Below are 20,457 nucleotides of genomic sequence, written 5' to 3'. Positions count from 1 at the left end.
GACTCAACTAAGTCATACCTAACCTTCTGACTCCAAAAACCATGAGACGCTAATATACACATTATTGAAAGTCATGAATCTTGTGGCAGTTTGCTACATAATAAGAGAAAATGAATATGCAGTGCTACCTATACCTTAGAGATTTGTGACTCATGCTCTGCCTTAGTTAAGACTGTGGATCTCACTAGAAAGTCTGGGGCTAAGTCAGGTGGAGGAGAAACACCAATGATATCTCAGGAGACTTTTTTATTGTCTCCATATGTGCTCCGAAGGGTGCTTCTTGCTTATAGAGCCCTAGTTTGTTTTCTTCAAAGACTTGGTGAGACTTAGGGAAGCTGACTGAGGAACTCCCCATTCTTTCAATGATGATACTCACGTCAGATCTCTGGACACATGCATGGAGAAGCCCATGGTTGTATTCCTGGTGATGAAGTACCGTATTTTCTGGCGTATAAGACGACCCCCTAATTTTGCAGTTAAAACATTGGTTTAGGCCTATATTCGCTGTATCAGACAGAACGTTCCTGTGCTGCAACTGTATGTACCACAGTGAGCCAATCACAACAAGCAAAGGTTCAAAGGTTATACTGTACTAGACTTCCTCTCTGACTCTAGCCAATCTGAGCAGGCTTTTTACAGTGTAGATTCGGGTCCAGAACATTGTCTAATTTGCATGCATAAAAAGCCTGCTTGGATTGGCTGAGTTAGAGAGGCGGTCCGAGCAGCCTTGCAGTGATTGGTGCAGGATCGAGTTGGAAAATTCGTTTTGTGGCAATATTCAGACAATTTTCATTGACCGGCATATTGAAACATTTTTCAGGATATACTGGCATATAAGACGACCCCCGATTTTCGGTTGACTTTTTTTTTTGTTTCAAAAGTTGTCTTATACTCCGGAAAATACGGTAGTATGCAGGCTCTTGTACAAAAGCCTCCATATTTCTCCAGTGTTTACCTAGTGAAAACCAACAATTTATCCAAAATCCCTAGGACCTGTCTTTCTGCTCTTTTTCCAAGCTGATCTGTGTTCTCTCATCACTACCACCAACCCCAGTGATTTGTCATCATCAAGGATTTATAGTGTTCTGCTCCACATGTCTTTGTGAATTTGCACTTAAGCTGGCCTCTTTCTGGAGTGTCCTTCCTCAGTTAAAAATATGAGTGACTGAAAGTGATTCCCTCTTCCATGAAGCCTTCTGTGTTCCAAGGTCCAGCCATCTGCTTCATCCTCTTGGCTCAGAACATGTGCCTCAATTAGGAGTAAACTAACTGACTTTGCTCTTTTAGTTCTTTGTCTAATGCCATGCCAGACATCTTCTAGATATGTATGAACAAATAGTATATTAAATTATGGTGACATTGGAAGTGGGCCTTAGAGATATGATTTTATGGTGGGAGTAAAGGGTAAAGTGGGGTTTTCGAGCAGAAGGAACATATGGGGAAAGTCTTGGGTACATCAGAGGAGAGTACTAGAGGAACTTTGATAAGGCAAATTGTCTGTTGAAGGGTAAGGGCAATGTAAAGGCCCTGGATGGGGTGGAAGGAGATATTGTTGGGAGAAGATGCTGAATCCAAGTTGTGAGTTTATCTCATTGTATGGTAAGGACTATAAGCCTATTGAAAATAGGAGAGTGGCAGGGCCTGCCCTGTTCTTGGGCACAATAAGTCTCAGTAAGTCTGGTTCAGTTGAGAGACCCTTTCTGAGGCTGAAATTTTGCTAAGCCTTGGAATAAGGGAAAAATATCCTCCTGGATCATGAGCTGAAAAGTTTTGAAAGCTAAAAGTTAACATTCCTATTAAGATCACATCATATCAAGGAGTATAATATGAATATATCAAGATTTTTAAGGGAAAACAAGGACTTAGAAGAGTCTTCTTTCAGATTTTGGGGGAAGATGGGCAGGAAAAGAGGGTATATATTTTTCCCTAAAAGGTGTTTCCTCAACATACTTAAAATTTCTACACAATCTGTCACCAATGGAAATAATCATCAAAACATAATTAATAATATACCTTTCAAGAGAAAATTATGTTCCTTATGAGTTAAGACTTGCTGGAGTCTTAACAAATAGGTTAGTTAAAGGCAAGCAGACACCTAGGTTTGTATTTCAATGCTACACAGTTGATGTAGACACTCCCTGGTGACTGTTTCTGGATGTCACTCGGAAGCAAAATGGGGAGACTGGGGGTTAGAGAACTCTGAAGAACAACAAGGCCTGGCCACAACCTCAGCTAGTGTCTCTGAGCAGGAAGGGGCGCATCTCTTCTCTTTGTCACTTTTAAACAGAATAAGATCTCTCTCCCCAAGACTTTCTGAATTATTGAAACCTTTGCCTTCATAGAAAGAGTCGTTGCTGGCTGGCCTGATATCTTTTCTTTAAAGTCCCCAGAAATACAAACAAAAACTTCCCCTGAGACCCCAGAACCCTTAAAAATGAAATGATGCTATCACACTCATAACATTATGAGCAATTGTAATAATCAGCCCTGGAGAGTGGTTAAAATGAAGGATTTTTGTGCCACTCCTAACTTTAGCACTTTAGCAAATGGTTGAATCTCCCAGTGTTACCCTTACTATCTTCATGTTAGGAACACAATCCTACTTATCTGGTAGGATAGTTAAGATAAGTACATCAAGAGATGTGTCCGAAGTCCCTGGTACACAGCAGGTGCTACATAAGCTGCACAGTTAGCACCATTGCAGCACTTGAGTTGGAATTCTGTGACTTCCCTGCCAGCACATCTACACATATGCAGAAAATGTTTTTACCTGGGAAAGATATTTCATGGTATCTTGATTCTTTTTTTATTTAAAGATGCTACTTAATCCATGGGGATATGGGATGAGGGAGATGGTGTTTTCCATGGAGGGGAATATTGCACTGGTGTAAGGGGGTGTTCTTTTTGTGACTGAAACCCAACTACAGTCATGTTTTTAATCATGGTGTTTAAATAAAGATACTATTTAAAAATAAATAAATTTAAAATACTTAAACCACATACAACTCAGGCATCTTTTTTCCTTTTTTTTTTTAATTTTTATTTGGTTCTACTTTGAGGCAACTTCAATTTACATCACCAAATGTTTTTGAGGAGTGCTTTTCCCCTCTCATCAAAGTAGGTTGTCATGTCAACCTACCAATTGTTGAAATCCCCCATGTTCCTCCCTATTTCTTCTCCCCTGACAAGCTCACCTCTGTGTTCAGAGTCCAGAGGACTGAGTTTGTCTTGTCCCTCCCTTTAATTCTTTATATACCATCAATGAGTGAGATCATCTAGTATGTGTCTTGCTTTGTCTGAATTAATTCACTTCACATACTCCTGTTCAGTTCTATTCATGCTGCTGTAAAAAGGCAGATTTCATCGTTTTATAGTTAAATAGTATTCCATGATATGTATATTAGATATACAATTTATTTACTCATTGGTTATTGGGCATTTGTATTTTTCCAGACTCTGGCTCTCTATTGAGATCTATTCAGTAAATAGAGGCCTTCATATGTCTTTTCCAATAAGTGTTCAGGCTGGTCCAATTAACGTCACCATCAACAGTGTATGGTGGTTCTGTTTTCTCATAGTACTTCCCTCTGTGAGATAAACAATTCTGGTCTTTGTGATATAAACAAACTCACAGGTAACTAAAAATGATCTCATTGCTTTTTGATTTACGTTTATCTGACAATAAGTAATAGCATTTTTCCTATATGTCATCTAGTCCTTGAAAGAAAGAAAAAGTTGATTATTCAAGAGCAAATTTATTCTACTTTTCTCAGATCAAATATTTCTTCCTTGTCTTTTAAGAACTCTGTATTTACTTCTAGAGATATTATAGGCTTCAAATTTGGACAGCATTTTGAATTTGTAGTTATTGTATTGACCGCACTTAGCTTACATAAGTGGTCACAATTGGACAATGATTATACTGCTTCAAAATATCTGGTCAAGCCAAATATGATTGATTTGATTCCAGTAAACTAAGTCAATCATTAATGTTCTGCTCATCTACAAGTGTTTACTGCTGTAGTGTCTTAACTCTACAACTTATCTTTTCACCTGTCCAGACAATATATCACATAGAAATTAATTTTCTAGATACCTCTTTCAATGTCTGAAATGCTTTATAACATTGTGAGGGAACTCATTTGAAAATAGATGATGTGCTCTTCCATGTTGGTTTAAAGGATATACTTACGATAACATGACCTTTTTCTGGTAACTTTAAATCACTTTTGTGACCTAAAATTATTACTGAGGCTGTTCTCCCAGGTACATGAAGATATTATTCATAATGCTCTGGAGCAAGTGGCCACATTGACTATACTTCAAAGTCAATTTTAGGCTAGTCTCAGAATTTTCTCTGATTTATTTTTTCCAGAATTTTGCAGTTGGAAATTTGTACTTTGAAAATATTTTTGTACAAGGAATTCAGATAACAAAACTTTTGACAATTTTCTCCTAAATGGTGTTTGGCCGATGGTATAAAGTTCTCACGTAAAGTGAATTGACTTGGTGTAATTTTATTTTCTTTATGGGGCCTCAGTTTTCAAGCTTGTAAGTGGGGGAATTGACCATGTATCATAATGTGAATTGAGAGGTCATAAGATACTTATGGCTGGAAAGTCTGTAAGCAGAAGAATCTACATGTCTAAATTGAGCTTTTCATAAAAATTTTATTTTGCATTTTTAAATAATTCAATGCATTGGCAGTATAGTGAATGCCACTCTGAGAGAAACCAATGCACTAGCTCAGCCAATATCGTTTTTACAAAGACATAATGTCAGCAAACAACAAAACAACATTCAAATGTTTGTACACAGAGTGACTGTACTCAGAACAAAGCACCAACTAAAAGCTCATGTGCCACACATTGCAAAGGCAAAGAAACACAAGCAGGACAGTTCTGTACACAGAAAGAACATGAAACCAGTTGTTATAAACCAGATACCATTTCATTCATTGCTTGATGTTTGAACAGATACCTTAGTCTACACAGAACCTCTCAAGGGATGTGACTAGCGTACTTATTAAGAACAGTTGGTGAATCTGTAATGAATATTGGGAATTTGTGCCAAGGATAAATGGGCTCAAAAAAGATGAATTGTATTTTCTGATAAAACAAAGGGGGCACTTTATGAATTATCTTCACATTTCCATGGCCACCTGGGATGCCACCAGTATGGAAGAGTGTTACAGTGAGGCAGGGCCTTAGGAACTTTTCTTCTGAAGAACCAGGCAAGGCTATTGCTGATCATCTCTGGACCCAGAGAGAACCCAGGTCAGAACAGTGGCTCCAGGACTTGAACTAGAGCGTAGGGCATGCTCACCTCCACCTGGAGGACTCAGCTCTCTCTCTTCACACCTTATAGCTGAGGTGACCTCTATATTCCCTCCCGTGGATGTAACCTGTAGTTCACCTGGAAAGCTAGTTTGGGTTTGAGTAGGGTCCCTTCCCTCTCAATAGCTGGTGTAATCTATGAAGTTCAGTGTTTAGTTTATGAGAAAAGCTTCCAAGAAGAAAGAAGTTTTCATTCGAAAGCACTGCCTTTGAATAGCTTCCGGGAATTGGGAAAGAATGATTTTCAAGAATAGAAATCTAACAAGCTCATGAAGGACAGTAAGCCAGACATGTTGCACAATGCACATATGCACACACACACTACACACAGCTAGACACATAGTAACAGAATGTTCGACTTATGCAATTTTGACTTGCCACAATAGTTTTATATGGTGTTTGTGAACATACACATACACACAAAGTATATGATGACAATCAAATTCCCACTTGTTTCCTGGTGACTTCATATCTATTTTTCATAACATGAAATAGTTTCTTTTTAAACTACACACGAATAATTTTTCTTTTACTTAAGAGAGTGTTGCATCTTCATGTCCATGTTAGTGTTTTTTTTTTTTAATTTACAGGCTATGTGGGTGCTAAGAACTATTTCATATAAGCACACCTGGCAGAAAAGTGCCCTTCAGATACAAAGAAAACACACACTGTAGGCCAGGCAGAAGACATCTTTGGAAACCCTCAGGAGTGTCTTTTCAAGTCTCGGGAAAGTAACTTATTGGGAAATGGGTGGAGTCCTTTGCTAACCTGCATCAGATCTCAGTGAATGTCATGACTCTTCACTGCAGTGCTTCCTCTGTTGTTAGTTTGCAGCAGTGTGGGCCATGGAAAGGCCCAATGAACATGCCTTCCCTTTGGAAAGCCCATCAATTTAGATTAAGATGCCAATATCTGGACTGTAGAATGGTCCAATGTAGATATATCAGACCCCAGATTTCAATGTTTTAATGAAAGAAAGGAAAAGAGAGACAGACTCTGAAGATAAATACATATTGTAACCAACCCAAATATTTCTTTAGTCAAAAACCCCTTTATGAAAAAAAGGTGACAAGACAAAAATATTGATCTAAAGTCTAAACTGGAGTTCTTGGAAACTAATCCCTTGAGCAGAAATATGTACTTCCTATTTCTAATGGTAGCAGCAGAAACAAGGTATTTGCCACAGGCAGGCCACTAACCTGGATTCACTCAAAAATATTGATTAAAACCTGTCTCAACAGCTTGCAATGACTCAACTTGGTCCAAAATCATGTTGCAAGTCAAACACTGCTCCACAATGCTCTACTACTAATAAGTAAAAACAACAGACTGATTGTTATACTGGCATGTAATAATGCAGTTAGTCTAATTGTATGGCATTATACTACAACATGCCTTTTCAAGCAACATATTTTCAATCAGGACACATATATTTTGATTAACCTGTTATGTCTGAAAAGCAGAGACACGTACAATTAAGATGTGCATACTGAATTTAAATATTCATTCATTTAGAAAGAGCAAAAACATGGAGAGGAGAGAGAGAGAAAAGCAACAACAGAAAAGCCAGCCTCCTACCTAATTGTGATTCAACTAAGGGCAAGAATTCCAGTCATCTTCTCAGCTCAAGACGCACTCCATGTGTGCTGTCTCTAGTGATGAATTTATCCAAAGATTATACTACATTCAACAATCTTTTGACAGAAATAGTAATACAAACAGCAATTTGTAGAATGCAATAAATATGGGGGGTTTCATCAGACATTTCACTTTCTCAAATATCCAGAGAGTAGAATCATCCAGAAAGAAAACCATTAGATAGATTGTCAGGAGACAGAATCAATCTCATTTGTGGGTGAGTATGATGGATTAGAGAGGAGAGTTCTGAAACACGCTTTGTGGTGGTTACTGCAGCTCCCATTTCCACTTCTCCATCTCCTCACAGATGTTTGAGGAGATGCAGAGGAAGGGAGCGAGCATTATAGCCACTCAACCAGACCTGGGATGTTACCAGTCTGCAGTCAGGATAAATGCTGCAGAAATGCCATGTGGGGAGAGAAGACCCCCCAAATCCTCTGTTTCTGCTGTAGAAAGAACTGTGAAGGGGAGAGGGAGAGAAGAAAGAGAGGAAGAGAGAGAGGAAAAGAGAGTTGCAGGCCAGAAAAAAGTATAAGGCATGGGTATTCTTTAAGGCCAACATTTTGACTGTGAATACAGGCCAGACAAAGCAAGAAAACCTTTAGTGAAAAATATTCTTTGAAAATAAGTTCTTCAAATTTTCTTAATACAAACCTTTTATTAACTGCTGAAGGTGCAGAGGACCAGGAAAACAGGCCCATTGATAATTTCTATTCTATTCTCAGGATGATTTATGATGAGGAGGTCTAATAAAGAGATATGTGGAGTGTGTGTGTGTGTGTGTGTGTGTGTGTGTGTGTGTGTGTTTTGAAAACCTCAGTTTTAGAAAACTACACTGAACATTGTGCCTTTTTGTTAGTGATCTGCAGTTTTCTTTTTGTGGGGTAGAAAAGGAAATCCCTTTCATTTAGATGATCATTGTTAAATATTAAGTATGAGATGTATTTAGGAGACTTTATGTTTGAATTAAGAACTCGGGTAATCATAGATACTTTCAACTAAAAAGAAACATGCTAATGAGTAACTTCCAGTCCTATTAAATAAAAAGTGAAAACCTCTGAATATCAGCGAGGACATGAGAGGCTGCTAGACTTTCCAGAAAACAACAAAAAGTATTTTCATGTCTACTGTCCTTTTGAGGGGCTGTAATGTCTCCTAACTCTAAAAAGACAGTTATTAGGAGCAATAGTGAGTCATTTTCCTCTTCTATTTACAAGCAGAATTACTATTTGTCATTGAAAATAATCACCATAATCATAAAGCCACCTAGCTAGGTTTCAAACCAATCATGATGAATTACTAAGCACCTTTTGTTACTTCCATTTTATGAAGACATGGAGATTACTAAGTCCAGCTCCACCAATCCATCTGTTCTTGTGAATCAAGCGGGCTTTATTTTTTCTGTTTTCCCCACCTTAAATCCTATACCTCCAGGGACTTGTCAGAAACTACCCGTGCATATTGGTGAGGAAAAGGTTTCAAGAAGATGTCATAGTCTGCTACTGGAGTGTGTGTCTTCGATTGTACACGCGTGTGACCCTGCACAAGCATATCTGGGTGACCCACAACTCTATTTGGTTGGCTGCATTCTGTAGCACACAGAATCTGATTTGCCCAGTGCCCCAACTTTCTTTGCCTCTCTTCCCAGTGGCCTCATAGTCAGTAGCTTTTGATTAGCCAGGATGGCTGTATATATACTAAAGAAAGTGGAAAATCAAGTGCTTTCTAGATTCAGAGGCACGGAGGCTCTTAATCTGGGCAACGCAGTGCTAGCTCCTTTTCCTGGAGCTCCATTTCCTTTACCACTGATTTTTCCAGGCACTGAGTAACCACAGCAGGGATGCACATCTGGGCTGGATTGTCATTCCTCTGGGCTCTATTCTGACAGATGCTTCTATCTGGTGACTACAAAGGACACAGGACAAACCTCAAGTGGTCAAGTACTTGACTTATTTCAAGCGCCAAAGAGTGCAGTTGCATTTTCTGCTACAGATATTGCATAACAACTGAGTCATTCAGTAGGGTCACACTTCCCTGGCTAAAAGTCTCCACTGGGGAATTCTTCACATGCCTTCCCCGAGCTGGTCTGCAGGTAGTCAGGCAAGGGGTGGGGGTTTGGGTTTGCCTTGGCAACCTTTTGCGAAGGCCTTAGTAGCAGACTTCCCTTGATTCCCCATTCCCACCTCAAAGATGGTACACATCAAAGAGCCAACACAATTAAGTTCACTGGCAAAAGAGTTTGAAATTTTGAATAATTTTTATTAAACACCATTAGTCTACACTGCACAGTTAATGAAACAGCAAAGCTCCAATCTCTTAGAAGAACGATGATTGATCATGGATTGGAAAAGCAGTTCAGCGTCCACTAACCCAATGTAAGCCTTATGAAAAATTCATTAACATCTCATGACAGAAGCAGAAAGGGTCAAGAACTGCGGCCTGGCCTGGAAGGGCTCTTCCCTCCCCTCCACCCCCCACCCGCCCCTCCCCGCCACCCTTCCCACAATGCAATTTTCTTGTAGTCTATGGATTACAGAGGAAAACGTGATGTTCCTGGTAGAGAGGGCTTCTAGCTTTGTGAGGAGAAAGGAAAGAAATCATATGTTTTCTTTCCCCCCAAAATATCCGATGTTACAACCAATGTCCAAAGACCAGCCTATCCAATGTGCCTCCTGCCAGGGTAAATGCTGATTATCAATACACAGATGCCATATCAGGAGTTGGAGTTTGCTCACACCAAAGATAAAATGAATCAGTTTAATAATGAGAATAAGGCTGTGCAAGTGAAGATGAGAAACAACAACAATAACAATAACAACAACAACAACAACAACGGTAACGAGGAGGACAAAGAATTTAGTCTACCAGTTGTGGTGACAACTGGCTCAATAGTTGAACCCCACAGAATTGAATTGGGGGGCACGATATAGACCCATCCACTAGATTCTGTGTAGCTGGACTCTTGCCACACACGTTCTCAATGGGAAGAGTGGTGCTTCTCTAAGCAAGCAGTTCACTACCTTACTGAGTAGATCTACCCAGTGATACAGTTTGGTTCTCCCACCTGCCAACTCTTGCAGGTGAATTTTGATCATGTCTGTTGATAAGAAATGAGGGCCTCACCCTCACAGCTAAATCAATCCTGCCTTCACAAATGCTTTTCAACTTCACACTGCAACTCCATTCTCTGGGATGCAAATTTGAATAAAACCAAACAAGAATTAGATAGCTTTGGGAACGATATGAGTATCTTTCTAATGCAGACTGAACCCCATGCATTTAGATATGCAATATCCAAATGAAAATAAAATCATTTGGAAACCGGGCAAAACACATTTTAGCCAATGGCTGCTAATTTGGTATCTCAGTGATTGACTGCAGCTCTGAATCTTGTTTTTAATGTCATCATATGGAAAAATAAAGGCATCCCAACCTCAAGTCTTTTGAAAGTTAGCAGCAGCTAGTCTACTTTTCCAATTATGTCATCCAAATATAAAACTACTAGTATTTTTCCCAATGAGATTATTAAGTAATAAACAGTCTACAGGCTGGCTAACAACATGCTTACGGCTAAAGTCTACCCAAGGACCACACTAGTATACTCTTTTTAAATTAACCCTACCTATCAAACTCAGACGTAATATGACAAAACCACTAAAAATCCAAAGTTAATTAAAAATACAAAGCCAAGCCCACATCATAACACAAACTTGTCAAACTCTCTGGGGTTGGAGCTTGGGTGACAAATGAAGGCATAGTGGTGGCCCTACCTGGCTCATGTTGCAGGGCTGAGATCCTTCTGTGTACTTGTTCAAGTAAAGTTTGCCAATCTTATGTCCATTCTCTACCTCCATGTGCTATTTGAGAAGTGTCTCACCAAGCCTCCTCCAGATAGGATCTCTTACTTAGATCCCTCCCCCCAAACCAGTACACTGAAGATTCACTGGACAAAATATCTCCATCCCTCAAATAGCTGCACACCTACGACACATATCACCATTTACAGCATGACAAAGAGAAGGCCTAGTATCCAGCAACCAATCATAAACACGAAACCAAAAGATGGCTCATTGCCAGGGAGAGGAAGGCCATTCATCCTCCAGCTTTACTTGATTTCTAAGCTCTTTTCAAATGGATCTACAAACAAATCAGGTGGCGATCCTGAGCTTAACTGTCCAAATTATGATCATCATGTTGCTGATTTTATACACTTCATGCTCAGCCACCAAAGGCGACATCAGGCAGCAGGACTGTTTGTCTGCTGGTCCTCTGCAATGTGTAGATACATGACTCAGTGAAACTAGAGCTACAAGTCATTCACTTAGGAGGCAATATGCTTTCTTTGTGTGTGTGTGTGTGTGTGTGTGTGTGTGTGTGTGTGTGTGTGTGTGTGTCTGGGAATCTGCCCCCAGCATTCAAATGTCTAGTTTCCGGAGGTTAGATTTCAAGAAGAATCTACTCCTAAATTCACGATAATTTAGGATTCTGATCTAAGTTGAACTTATAAGTCAAGCCAGTGTGTTTTATTATAAAGTGAATAGTCAAGCATGTTGCCTGGTAAGCCATGGCCAAAAAACAGAGAACTTGAGGCCTTCAAAGCCTTTAGCTTCATTATTATGCGACACTCAGTTGGGGTGTTTGTTTGGAGTCATTCCTATGATCCTTTGCCTCACTTGATAGGCTCAGAAAAGATTCTTGAAGTCTCATTGGTCTCTGTTGTGTGTGTGCATGTGTGTTGTTGCTGAGACTGTGAACAGAAAGTTCTGCCACTCTAGAAGCCTCAAAAATGCTAGATTCAGCTGCCCAAATGCTCCTAGCGGCCATCTTCAGAACATGGCCATGGTCTGCAGTGTAATGTCCACAAACTTATTAGACAACAAAGGACCTTCAACTTAAAGATGACCAGAGTAGACCTCAAGTCTGGCTCTTTGGCAACTGGAGATATATCTAACTTTGACAATGTGAGTTTAGTATGATTTCTTGCTGTCCTATCACAGATTCAAAGAAATTGCTAAAAAATCAGACAAATTTGCATCTTTCATGTGCATGTGTCTATTGTTCATCTTGTCATAATTCAGTAAACAGAATTCAATAACTCAGTAGATTCAAAGCTATATAGAATTATAGACTGGCAGGTAAGTACAAGGAACTAATGTATGGGTAGTGTTAACTCCATGTGGGGAACCTTCTGGTCAGCTGTAACACCAAAGATTCTATTTACATAGCAATGTTTAGGAGAACATGAATGTCAAAGATCATAAGGGGCGGTGATCATTGCAACTGATGTGAAAATGTTTCTAAATTAAGTAAACTGTTCCCAATCTTCGGGCCAGGGTCCCTTCAAAGCACCCTAGAGTAAAGCATTACCCCAAGACCCAAGACTCAGGGGAAGGTTCTTTTGTCTGTCTGTTTGTTTTTGTTGCTGTTGTTGCAAGACTAGCTACACTTAGAGAGTTTTGATTTGTCTTTGGAATTTTTATGGAGATGATTTATGTTACTGGAGATGTGAATAAAATCAGTGATTCTATTTGTCAAAAGCTAATGATCCAAAATATACAAAAGAAAAGAGGATCAAAAAGAAAAGAAACCCCATAAAAAAGAATCTGTGAATAATAATTAAAGTAAATCCAGATTTTAAAGCCACTAGGAAGCTGTACATTATTATTTCTAGGTAGTAATAATTTGACTTTTGCTTCAAAGATTTTAATAAACTATGATTTAAAAAATCCCGACATTTATGTTCCCACCTACAAACTACAAAATGTGACAGAGGTGTAAAAGCCTTCGACATTATCTAGACCTCTTCCTTGTCTCATTTCTAAAGTTAGACTGTAACATTTTGATCACCAGGCAATGCACTCAATAAACTGACCCTCAAAAGATATCTTTGTACAAAGATAATCCCAAGTGAGGATTTATGCTTCAAATAATAATTTTTAAATATACTAAGGCAGCAGCTGATGCCTGAAAGCTGTCAAAATAAATATTCCCACTTCTCATCATTAAAAAAGTTGTTGCTTGGATTTTCAGGCCACATCTAGTTGTACTCAGGGATCACTCCTGGTTTGGATCAGGGGACCATATGGGATGCTGGGTTTGAACCTGGGTTGGTTGCATGCAACACAAGTACCCTACCCTCTGTACTATCTCTCAGACCCCATTACAATTTTTAAATAGAGAATCAAAAAAGTAATGTTAACCAAACCAAACCAAAAAAACCCCTCTGGTTGTGTGCCATAGTCTCATTCGAAGAGTGGCCTAGATAAGCTCATTTATTTCTCTAATACTCTTCATTTTATGTTTAACCACTGGGTTTTAACAATGAAAATTCTCACCTGAGACTGAGTTTGTGGGAACAACGAAATTTTAAGAATGGATTCTGAAATATGCTTTTTTTCTGGACATAAGATTAAGGTTTGGGGCATGGTTAGTGCCGAAATTTGGAATCTTGCAGGTCCTCTAATTTTAAGACCATACATACACATGTATGTAAATGTGTATATAATGTCATTGTTCAGGAACCTGTTATCATCACAAGTACTTTCCATTCTTTGTTTTGGGTAGTGTGGACTTCAAGCAACACTGGAGGGAATGAATGTATCATTTTATCAGCACAAAAGAATGGTAGGATTTGACTAATGCTGCATAGAAAATACTAAAAAAATGACGGTCATGAAACATACATTGCTCTCAAGTTGTAGTGTCCACTTCCATTGACATCTGCTACCTCTGTTGTTCACAGATCTCAAAAGTGTATTGAAATAAACAGACTCAGAGAGAACATTTCAAAATGAGTAAAATTCCACCAGTGACCATTGGTGATCTGGTAGAGGTAGAGTAATGAGTGGTGATACCAGAAATGGGATGCACCCACTACAACAAGTGGGCATCAATGCGTAGCCAACACAGTCCCTGGCGAACGTAACGGACAAGATTGGTCATGCTGCTGTGCTGCGTCAGAGGCCCCATGAGCGTGTCCAGATCTCCAAAGAATTCTGAAAATCAAAAGAATACCAAGGTCAGGCCTTTGAACATTATGCAACTGTGCAGTCAATTGTGAAGGAGTCAATTGTGCTCAACATGAGCACATATATGTGGTACCACACTTCTTCACTCATCTTTCATTTAAACATGATCAGTGGAGTATTTACCAGAGAAGCAAAACTTTATATATAAGGCAGTGTTATTTGTATCAAAAGTTCTAAACTCTGCAGCACAAGCAATAGTTGTCAGTTATTTGATTCAGATAATTCCATTTATATCTATTACGTAATTAGTACACATTTTCAAATCACTAGATTTTCTCAGAGAGCAAATTTGAAAGCAAATTTACAATCCTATAGCATTTGTAAAATAGAACATATTGTAACATGTGTATCTAGACATTTGTCAATGTAGTTATGAGTATTTATATAATCACATGTAATTATGTATTAAATATACACATATAATACATATGTAAATGTTGATTTATTGAAACATATTTTCATATTATATACTGATTTAAAAATATGTATGTCTATTTGGAAATGGATCATTACATATAAAATGACCTGGAGTTATGGTCGCTTCAATATTCAACTGCTTGGCATTCTACATTATTGAACTGACACAGTCCTTTTTCTTTTTTCCAAAGAAACTAAGTTTACCAATCTTTCCAGATATAGTCTATTCAGTGAACATGGGCTGTAATTGTGGCCTTCAACAAAGTTCTACCTGGGTGGCAGCTATAATTTTTAGTCTTATTACAAATTCCTTTAAGGGGAAGGAAACTGACTTGCAATCATCAGTCACACAAGGCCCCAATGGACATAAGTGGTAAGAATGTCCAGATGATTTGGGGAAGGGACAGTACAGAGGCCACACTATTAAGTTGTGTGTCTTTGAGATCGGGTAAGGAGATGGAGAGATTATGGGGAAAACTGTGTGATACCTAGAAGTTTTATGGAACGGCGCCTTTTTTATAGTTAAACCAATTTGTTTGCCCCTTCATTGTACTAGGAGAACTCTTCTTGCTTAAAGAGGAAATTGCATCATCCATAAGGAATATATTTTCTGTGTTGCTTGGAGGCATGAAATCCAGGTGGGGGGCATTCCAAAGTATCTCAAAATGCTGGGGATGCTCTCCTGACTTTGTAGAAAGCAATTTCTATGCACAGGTTGCATATGCTTGATTGCTCAGCAGATGGAATTTCACAAAAAATGTATTTATGCTCCATGTTATGTAAAACATATGGATGCCTTCTTTAGGTATGAACTTCATTTGATGATGTGATACCTTTCAGCCTGTATCATATAATAAAAGTAATTTCTGCTGATAAAAGAGTGACTTATTTGGGGGCAGCTAAAATGGTATCTTATGTAACACACTTGTGAAGGAAATATTCAAGGATTTAGTAGCTGTTGGATGCATATGAGCCAAGACACCCTCTGGTCAAATCTAAGCCCCAGACTTAATCCAGTGACCCATTTTGTCACCAGAATCTTCTGCCATAAGCCTTGTGCAGCTTCATGGATAGACAGGTATGCACTTGGCAGTGGTTCAGACCTTCAACCAGAAAAGCTAACTCCAACCATATTCTCAACTGCAAAATGGTTCAAGTATATGGTAGTCTTCAAACTTTGTGCTAAAAAGGGTAATTAATTCCTCTTCCACATGTACATATAAAGTAGGGATATGGGCACAAATTTTCAACTCTAAGAATTTCAGAGATGACAAGTGTGTGAACCCAATATTGCAAACAAAGAAGAATCCAAAGGAGGTCCTTTCTGCACGAGACTGGAAGATCCTCAGACATCATTAACAAAGATACATTTTCTTTCTGCTGGAAGATTAATATGACCTTTTCAATTCATTATCAGGCAGGCAAGCTCTGTGATGTACTATAGTAATGACAAGGTTCAGCACTGTCATAATCAAATAGAGCAAAGGTACTGCAGTGTTCCTGGAAAGTTCTGTAGAATAAATGACTTTAACATATTTTTTTAAAAAATGGGTACAATTATTAAAGAAGTCCAGAAATATCCATCTGCTCTACTGTTAGCAAGACAGACAAGGGAAGCCAGGCCAGGGGAGCTGTAGAATGTTGCTACTTCCACTGAGTTTAGAATCCAATTATGCCAATTGGCTTTGAAGTTTCAGAAGACAAGTCAAGTACACAAGTTAAGAGCAGCCCATCACTGAAGTAACTGTGGGAAGGAACTATGGTTACTGTTGTCTCTAAATGTCTGTCTTGAATACAGGCAAGGGGTTGGGGAGGAGGGAGATGGAGGGCATTGGTGATGGGAATGTTGCACAGGTGAAGGGGGTGTTCTTTTTTAATAACTAAAACACAGCTACAAACATGCTTATAATCATGGTGCTTATATAAAGATATGTATATTAAAACTAGATAAATAAATAATGTGTTTAGATGAATAAATAGTCCAATCAATCATTCAGACTTTGGAATCGACAGTTCTAGACTCAATTCCTGATTCGACCATTTAGAGGCCATGGTTTTCCTTTTACTTTTTTAAAAACTATTATTAACATGCTTCTGTAACTGATAAATCAGGGAGGTTATAATTTTAAGTGATTGGCTGTCAAAATATGCCCCCTGAACTGAGCTTCACATGGCAGGTATGTGAGGATGGAGGTGAGGGCCTGGAGACAATAGAAAAGGGAAGGGAAATGGACACTGGTAAAGAGTGTCATACTGGAATTTTTTTATGCATGAAACCCCAGAATTACAGTTTTGTACTGATGCATTGAATAAAACTTTATTATGATTATGTTTTTTAATTTAATAACCATGAGCTGCATACTTACAAAGTTGTAGATGATTGAGTGTCAGTCATACAAATCCAGCACCAGTGCACATTTACCACAACCATTTTCCCTCTTGCCATACCCCATCCACATCTCATGAGCTCACTGGAAGTAAGGATTGTAATGATGGTAGAAAACCTTACCTCCGATGGGGGAGGAGGAGATGGGGGGATCAATGGTGGGAATGTTGCATTGGTGAAGGGTTAGGGTTCTGTTTATGACTGAAATTCAACTACAGTCATGCTGTAATTATGGTGCTTAAATAAAGATTTTATAATAAAAAAAAACCTTGCCTCAACCTCAGCTTTACACAGAACAAATTCGAGTTGACCACAGTCTAACACAATCTTATTAATTGGCTAGTCACTCTTTTTCCCCTTTCCCATGATTTCACTGTGTAGATCTTTAGCATTGAGTGAAAATCTGAAACAATTATTTGTCAACATTGTTTAAGCTTTAAAGGAAAACAATATGTCAGGTCTCATAGACTCTCTCAGCAAAATCAGTCAGTGAATCAGCCCTGAGTTAACTCCTACTTTCCTCTTCTAAGCCCTGAAACTGAGACAGAAGTATAAAGCTACTGCAGAAAATGCAAATTTTTCAAAGGCTAGTTCACTCTACCATGGCCTATGATAATGGGGTGGGACAGATGAACTTACCTTTGTTCTCTCTTGTCAGTTTGTCTGCCATGTCCCAGTGCTCATAGCCCCGGAGCACATTGCTTGTGATGTTGACATGACTGGCAGCCATGTGGTGAATGCGTTGAGGAATGGTGATGGGGCCATTGTTACAATTGCCCATGGCGTTGATTGGAGAGACGTTGTTGAGAGACACTGGTGATGGAGTGTTTCTGATGAATTGGAAGAAAGAGACTTGTTAGGCACTTTGGAAAGAGTGTGGGCAGGGTTTGGAGCCTCGCTCTCCACTCAGGAAGAGAGGAGGTTATTGTTTGCCTTAGGAAGTTTGAATATGGTGAACATCCTGTATGTCCAAGTAGAGAGGAGCTTTTGCCTATATTCCCTCAATTCTTCTCAGAGGATATTCCACAGCTTTTAGCCACACAGTAACTCTCCTGGGAGGCTCTGGTGTTATGACAGCTTATTTCCCTCTCTCTGCTTCTTCTAGCCAGACTACATGGGTTGCTGGTGGGGCTGTAAAATCACCCCAACTCTTCTTCCAATCCTGAACAAAATAAATGCTAAAGTTTCACTGCCTTTAACACCTATCAATAACTCACTATGCTTTGTTACTTTGGTGCAATGTTGTGTAAATAAATCTCTATGGAATTACTAAATCTCTCTGGAATTAGTCCTACCCACATTACTCTGAATATATGTATAACATGTGTTATGATGCTTCTCCTACCTGCTTCCAGAATAGCAACTGGCAGTTCGCAAAGACTTGATGTGCAATATTGCTCTATTAGCAAAACATTTTATGGAAACCATAGTGACAGTTTGCTCCAACTAGTCACAACAATAAGCCAAAAACAGTACTTAAAAGCACTCTCCCACCCCACCCAAAGTAGTTTTAGGAAAGTTGGCAAAAGGAAGGAGTCTGCCTTTTTGTTTCAGTGTGTAGTGGTGTTTTTTTTGGAGGGGCCATACACAGTAGTTCAGGGATTACTCCTGGCTCTGCACTCAGAAATTGTTCCTGGTAGGCTCAGGGGACTATATGAGATGCTGGCAATTGAACCTGGGTCAGCTGTTGGCAAGGTAAACACCCTAACTTCTGTGCTATCACTCCAGCACTGTGTCTTTTGTTTGGGGGGGGTCACATCTGGCTATATTCAGGGCTTCCTCCTGGCTCTACTCTCAGGGACCACTTCTAATGAGCCTCAGTTGCCAGGAATTGAACCTAGGTCAGCAGCATGCAAGGCAAGCACCCTCTGTGCTATCCTACCACTCTAACCTGAGAGTCTGGATTCTTTGGGACATACTACAAAAATGGCTATTCATTGCTGGCCCTTCCATTGTTTATTGGTTTATAAGATGAGGCCTTGAGTGCCTGCATTGGATTAGTGTCAATGATGGAGACAACTTCTGATTTACTCCTTTCATGATGGAGATAAGAAAACATTTCTGGCTGCCCAAACCATGTAATACCTGGGTTAGATTGTCATGCTGCCGACTTGCCAGAGGACAGTTGCCAAAGCATGGAGAACTTTCGGTGCACTGAAAGAAGGTGTCTGCATACCACCTCCCTAGCTTCCTTACTCTCCTAAAATGACTGTCCAAAATGTGCCACTGATTATGACTAACCATTTGATGAGGCAATACAAAAATGGTTTTTGAACCAGTTCAAAACTGGTTTTGAACTCTAAGGCCACAGGTTAGAAGGATCTCCTCCAAAAAGCCCCACGATCATCACCAAGGAATTTTTCTCCTCCTTCCTTTCTGTTTTAGCAGTTCCTCTGTTCAGAAAAATCTTGGTTTCCAAGGTGATTGTGTTCTTCAGAGTGAGCACCTGCTCACAGAATGGCCTGTGCACCCCATCAAGAAGTATACACATGGGTATAGTGATTTGGTTCATGGGGGGTTGGGGTAAATAAAATCACAAAATGCTCTAGTGAATCTGACTCAATATAGCGCCAAGACTAACAGAGACTCACCCACAAACACCCACCAGCATGCCTAGTAGCCCTAGTAGCTCAGCACCATTTCTTTGGCTTAGGCCGACTGGTCTGTTCTGGGGTGAGGCACATGATGTGGCTCACAATGGCTCTGAACCTCATGAGTCATAGAAGATATGATTGTTTTCCAGCATTTTCTGGCTTGTTTCTGTGTGTGGAGGGTGAAGGCACACCTGGCAGTGCTCAGGGCTTACTCATGGCTCTCTCTGCTTAGAGGTTACTCCTTGCAGTGCTTGGGAGAACCTCTGCTGCACTGGGAAATAGAATCGGGCTGGTTGTGTGCAAGGCAAGAACAGTACCCTCTGTGCTCTCTCTCCTGCCTGCCCTTTGGGTTCTTGTTCTTGATCGTTTCATAACTCTTTAAACTTGCCATGATAGACAGATGAAATCTAAAGGCAGAATGGGCCAGGAAATGGACTGAGGCCCTCATTAGTAGACCAAACAAGCAGAGGATACTATACTGGCTTTCTTGGTGGAGGCAGCTTGCAAATGCTGCTTTAGACATTTTCCCCAGCAGGGGCCCCCAGTTCTTGACAGTCAATAGAAGGCAAGGTAAGGACATTTTGTAGACTCAAGGGGTTATTGCAGAGCCATCCAGGGCCAATGGAAATCTGGGGGTTTGGGAGTAAAGAAGGAACCTTAGGTGACATGAATTCTCATTTGAAATCCCAATGTGCTGCTCATCACCTACTTCCCTTTTTGAGCCTTTGCTTGACTGGTGGGAAGGGTTGGCCCAAAGGGTTTTCAACCATGTTCTGAAATCATAACGAGTAACGAAGCACTTCAAAGTAAGTGTGTACTACACACATACTGAAAAAGCTTATTGTGAGTGTCGGGGAAAACATTGGATCACACCAAAATATTCTCAGGGTTTACTCCTGGCTCTGTGCTCAGGAATCACCCTTGTGTGGGAATCAGGGTGGTGTTGGGATTGGACCTAAGTTTGCCTTATGTACATAAGTGCCTTAACAGCTGTTCTCTACTGGCCCCATTAAAAAAGCTTTTATGTCCTTAGAAAGAAGCACTGTTCAAGGTATCTT

The 20,457-nt window shown here is 39.6% G+C and overlaps 1 protein-coding gene across 1 annotated transcript in view; it reads right to left on the bottom strand.

Annotated features, from left to right (window-relative positions):
- Positions 1-13,022: 13,022 nt before the first annotated feature.
- AFF2 (ALF transcription elongation factor 2) overlaps positions 13,023-20,457 on the bottom strand; it is a 593,967-nt gene continuing 586,532 nt past the window's right edge. The window contains exons 20-21 of the mRNA XM_049767468.1: positions 17,445-17,635; positions 13,023-13,969 (exon numbers count right to left, since the gene is read on the bottom strand). Of these exons, the coding sequence (XP_049623425.1) occupies positions 13,848-13,969; positions 17,445-17,635 (313 nt within the window). The 3' untranslated portion in view covers positions 13,023-13,847. The remainder of the gene's footprint in view (positions 13,970-17,444; positions 17,636-20,457) is intronic.

The sequence above is a fragment of the Suncus etruscus genome, chromosome X, assembly GCF_024139225.1.
Source record: "Suncus etruscus isolate mSunEtr1 chromosome X, mSunEtr1.pri.cur, whole genome shotgun sequence".
Classification (NCBI taxonomy): domain Eukaryota; kingdom Metazoa; phylum Chordata; class Mammalia; order Eulipotyphla; family Soricidae; genus Suncus; species Suncus etruscus.
The sequence above is the reverse complement of the archived record's forward strand: the minus strand, read 5'-3'. Positions and strand labels throughout refer to the sequence as shown.